The sequence below is a fragment of the Cebus imitator genome, unplaced genomic scaffold (genome assembly GCF_001604975.1).
Source record: "Cebus imitator isolate Cc_AM_T3 unplaced genomic scaffold, Cebus_imitator-1.0 Scaffold444, whole genome shotgun sequence".
In the NCBI taxonomy this organism is placed as follows: Eukaryota; Metazoa; Chordata; class Mammalia; order Primates; family Cebidae; genus Cebus; species Cebus imitator.
Window position 1 is genome coordinate 1,884,187 of NW_016107759.1, and position 4,917 is coordinate 1,889,103.

General features: G+C 44.3%; 1 protein-coding gene across 1 annotated transcript in view; it reads right to left on the reverse strand.

The window, feature by feature from the left end:
• Positions 1-4,917, reverse strand: part of MEIOB (meiosis specific with OB-fold) — a 40,746-nt gene that overhangs the window by 17,634 nt on the left and 18,195 nt on the right. Inside the window, exons 7-8 of the mRNA XM_017510813.2 lie at positions 4,043-4,185; positions 3,862-3,957 (exon numbers count right to left, since the gene is read on the reverse strand). Of these exons, the coding sequence (XP_017366302.1) occupies positions 3,862-3,957; positions 4,043-4,185 (239 nt within the window). The remainder of the gene's footprint in view (positions 1-3,861; positions 3,958-4,042; positions 4,186-4,917) is intronic.

Genomic DNA, 4,917 nt, shown 5'->3' on the forward strand with positions numbered 1-4,917 from the left:
CGATCTCGGCTCACTGCAACCTCCGCCTCCTAGGTTCAAGCAATTCTCCTGCCTCAGCCTCCCGAGTAGCTGGGACTACAGGCACGCACCATCATGCCCAGCTAATTTTTGTATTTTTAATAGAGACGGGGTTTCACCTTGTTGACCAGGATGGTCTCGATCTCTTGACCTCGTGATCCACCCGCCTCGGCCTCCCAAAGTGCTGGGATTATAGGCGTGAGCCACTGCGCCGGGCCAAGAAGGCATCTTTTCTAATAATGTTGATTGTTGCTCAAAATACTTTGACATTTTTTCTTTGAATCTGTCATCAGAGCCAAATGCACAACACCCTAAAATACGTCTCATTAATTAGAGCTTGAGTTTTCTATACCATTGTACTGTCAGGCTTAATCAACTTTTCCATCAGACAAATCCACCTAAATGTAAGAATAATAGGCCGGGCTGGGCACAGTGGCTCATGCCTGTAATCCCAGCACTTTGGAAGATCAAGGCAGGTGGATCACAAGGTCAGGAGGTTGAGACCACCTAGGTTAACAGGGTGAAACCCCGTCTCTACTAAAAATACAAAAAACTAGCCAGATGTGGTGGGATGTGCCTGCAGTCCCAGCTATTCAGGAGACTGAGGCTGGAGAATTGCGGAGGCTGCAGTGAGCCGAGATTGGGCCACGGCACTCCAGCCTGGGTGACAGAATGGGACTTCATCTAAAAAAAAAGAATGATAGGCCAGGTGCAGTGGCTCTCGCCTGTAATCCCAGAACTTTGGGAGGCCCAGGCAGGAGGATCATTTGAGCCCAGCAGTTCAAGACCAGCCTGGCCAATATGGTGAAACCCTGTCTCTACTAAAAACATAAAAATAAGCTGGGCATGGTGGCAGGCACCTGTACTCCCAACAAGCTGGGAGGCTGAAGCAGGAGAACTGCTTGAACCCAGGAAGTGGAGGTTGCAGTGAGCCAAGATTGTGGCATTGCACTCCAGCCTGGGTGACAGAGCAAGACTCCGTCTCAAAAAAATAATAATAATAAACTATTTTTATTAATAAATTATGTCTAATAATAAACCATAGTACTCCCCTCCAAGAAAGAAAAAAATTGAAGAGTAGAGTGCTGTTGTCCTAAGTGTTAATAACAGACTATCGTGTGTCACCATCAATTTCCAACAAAGGAGTCAGAGTGATCCTCTCAGAACCGAGTCAGATGCTGTCACTGCTCTGCTCCAAACCCAACCTGCTACACCGTCCAGAGTGGAAGCCAGCACACTCTAACAGCCTGTGAGGCCTTCTTCATGGGTGCCTCCATCTCTTTTCAGAATGCTCCTGCCCCTCTCCCCCAAGCGCCATCTGCTCCAGCAACACCAGCCCCTGGCTGTTCCTCCCACAGGCAGGCACAGGGCTTTCCATTGGTTAACCCTTTAGCCTCCTCCTCAAGTCTTTGCTCAAATGTCACCCTCCCATGCAGCGCGCCTGAACCACCTTGTGGAATATCACACATACTGTGGCTCTCTAGGTCCTCCTGATTCTATTCCACCTGTTCTCCTTAAATATTTCATAATTCGGCCAGGCAGGTTGGCTCACGCCTGTAATCCTAGTACTTTGGGAGGCCGAGGTGGGTGGATCACCTGAGGTCGGGAGTTTGAGACCAGCCTGATCAACATGGAGAAACCCCATCTCTACTAAAAATGCAAAATTAGCCGGGCATGGTGGCACATGCCTGTAATCCCAGCTACTTGGGAGGCTGAGGCAGGAGAATCACTTGAACCTGGGAGGCAAAAGTTGCAGTGAGCTGAGATCGTGCCATTGCACTCTAGCCTGGGCAACAAGAACAAAATTCCATCTCAAAAAAAAATCATAATTCACGAACATATTATCTTCATTATTTATTCTCCATCTCTCCCTGCTGAAGTGTAAGCTCCATGAGGGTGGAAATATTTGTCCATTTTGTTGATGGACCCCAGAACAGCAACCAGCACACAGCAGGTGCTCAGTAACTGAGTTCTGTGAAGAACAATTCAGGGCATGCACATCACCTACCGTGGTACTGCCTTCAAGGAGACAACATCCATGGGATGGGTGTGCAACATTCAGAGTACTTATATAAAAACCAGAGTCTTGGCCGGGCGCGGTGGCTCAAGCCTATAATCCCAGCACTTTGAGAGGCCGAGGCAGGTGGATCACGAGGTCAAGAGATCGAGACCATCCTGGTCAACAAGGTGAAACCCCGTCTCTACTAAAAATACAAAAATTAGCTGGGCATGTGACATGCGCCTGTAATCCCAGCTACTCGGGAGGCTGGGGCAGGAGAATTGCCTGAACCCAGGAAGCTGGGGCTGCGGTGAACCAAGATCGCGCCATTGCACTCCAGCCTGGGTAACAAGAGCGAAACTCTGTCTCAAAAAAAAAAAAAAAAAAAAAAAAAAAAAAAAAAAAAAAAAAAAAAAAAAAAAAAAACCAGAGCCTTGTTATTTTACACCATTCCTCATAGTAATTCTCTTTTAAAAATCCTGTCAAAAGCATACATTTGGTCACAAGCATACATTGCTTTATTTATAATTCTGTCACTGCTGATGCTTTGTCACAGACCAGCAGAGTGACTGTATGCTTTAAATGATACCCTACATACTATACTCACAGCTTCTTGAGATGGAAAAGGATTACTCCATTTCTTTGCCAGTACTGGGTTGACGGTTATATCTGCACTCTAAAGCACCCTGGGAATGCTCACAGGCACTAACCCCTCATTCTCCCGGATCTGGCTCCCTTGATTTCATGCTTTAGTAAACTGTAACTTCTTTTTTTTTTTTTTGAGACGGAGTTTCGCTCTTGTTACCCAGGCTGGAGTGCAATGGCGCGATCTCAGCTCACCGCAACCTCCGCCTCCTGGGTTCAGGCAATTCTCCTGCCTCAGCCTCCTGAGCAGCTGGGACTACAGGCACGCGCCACCATGCCCAGCTAATTTTTTTTTGTATTTTTAGTAGAGATGGGGTTTCACCATGTTGACCAGGATGGTCTCGATCTCTTGACCTCGTGATCCACCCGCCTCGGCCTCCCAAAGTGCTGGGATTACAGGCTTGAGCCACCGTGCCTGGCCAACTGTAACTTCTTTAACAACCACTTCAGGGTATCATCTGGGCATTTAATGTGCAGTTGAGTTAATGATACTACACAGAATTCTATGTATGTGTGTGTATGTTATGTCCTAGCAGTAAAAGTTATTTGAATGTAGCAAAACTGAATTTACTTTTTAAATAGTCAATAATTTAGGTCATCTAAGCAATAAGATTGATCCCTCAAAAATTATCACAATGGATTATACTTTAAAAATTAATCTGGTTTTTCACATTTCTTTCTTTCTTTCTTTTTCTTTCTTTCCTTCTTTATTTATTTATTTTTTTTTGAGTTGGTGTCTTGCTCTGTCGCCAGGCAGGAATGCAGTGGTGTGATTTCAGCTCACTGCAACCTCCGCCTCCTGTGTTCAAGCAATTCTCTTGCCTCAGCCTCCCGAGTAGCTGAGATTACAGGTGCCCGCCACCATGCCCAGCCAATTTTTGTATTTTTGTAGAGATGGGGTTTCACCATGTTGGCCAGGATGGTCTCTGTCTTCTGACCCCATGATCTACCCGCCTCAGCCTCCCAAAGTGCTGGGATTATGAGCGCGAGCCACCAGGCCTGGCCTGGCCTGGCCTCACATTTCTTTAGTAAAGATATCAAAGTTCATCGTAAGTTTTTTAAAAAGTTATATAAAGCAATTTGTACTTCTAATATGAATTAAATCCAGGCTGAATTTTCAGTCTTAAATATACTGTATAAATATTGAAATGTGTCCAGTCATTTCCAAAGGGATAAAAAGGTTTCAGAAAGCTTTTTACCTGGATTAGTTGTAATAATGGTTTTTGAGATTACAGTTGCTGTCATGCAGTTTCGAAATTTGTCAAAATTTATTCTTACATCCGAGGCAAATATTACTGTTTGGGGAAAAAGTCATTTAAAATTATTACATGGGAGGTTATAAAATGACAAATATTGAACACAATCACTGGATAGTAATACCTGTTTCTCGTGGCATCCAGCACTGTGCAAGTAGAATGGATTCATTATCCCAACTGCATTTGTTTAAAAAGAAGTAATACAAATTGAATATACTAGAAAAAACCGATAGTGACACATTATTTACAACAACAACAACAAAAAAGCTTCAGTGGCTGGGGTCAGCCATTCCCAAGGCGGTCAAAGACCTCTTGGTCTTAAGGATGCCAGTTTTTACTTGTCCCTCCCATGGAGAATTTAACATCTCCATGAGAGATCATTCCTTTAACACACACTCTTCTCTAGTAATACTCTGCTTTGCCAATTTATTTTCCCAACACTTAATCACTCCAGGCTACTTAGAACTAAAGCCTAAAGACTTTAAAGTCATACTTTTAGACCACGAAGGTAAGGGCCCTCTAGCAGATAACTTGCTCAGCGGTCTTGATGGGTTGAAGGCACTTTTCAGATCATTTCCTTTGGTACACAAGCATCAGGGGTCTAGACAATGCCTTGTACCTGGCAGTGCTTCAGGGTGCAGCAGCCCCCACCCTGCCCCACATTCCCTGTGCCCTGTCCTGCTCCAGTATACTTCCCAGGAAGCATGGAGGGAGAGTCTTCCTTGTTCCATGGGACCTAATAAAACACAGTTCATTATAAAACAGGATTCAATAATAAAACTGGTGATGGTAGAGTCCTAAGCAATTCTATGCCATCTAAAGACCTCATTTTAAGCTGGTGTCCATAGCAACTCAACATTCAAGACTAAGGTTGATTTTTTAAAGTATCATTCATCTCCTATCATTATCTTCTGGATATGAAATCCATCACCTTTTTGATAAAATGAAAATATCCCGGTGATAACAATAGGGATTTCACAGTTTGGAAGAGATGTGGGT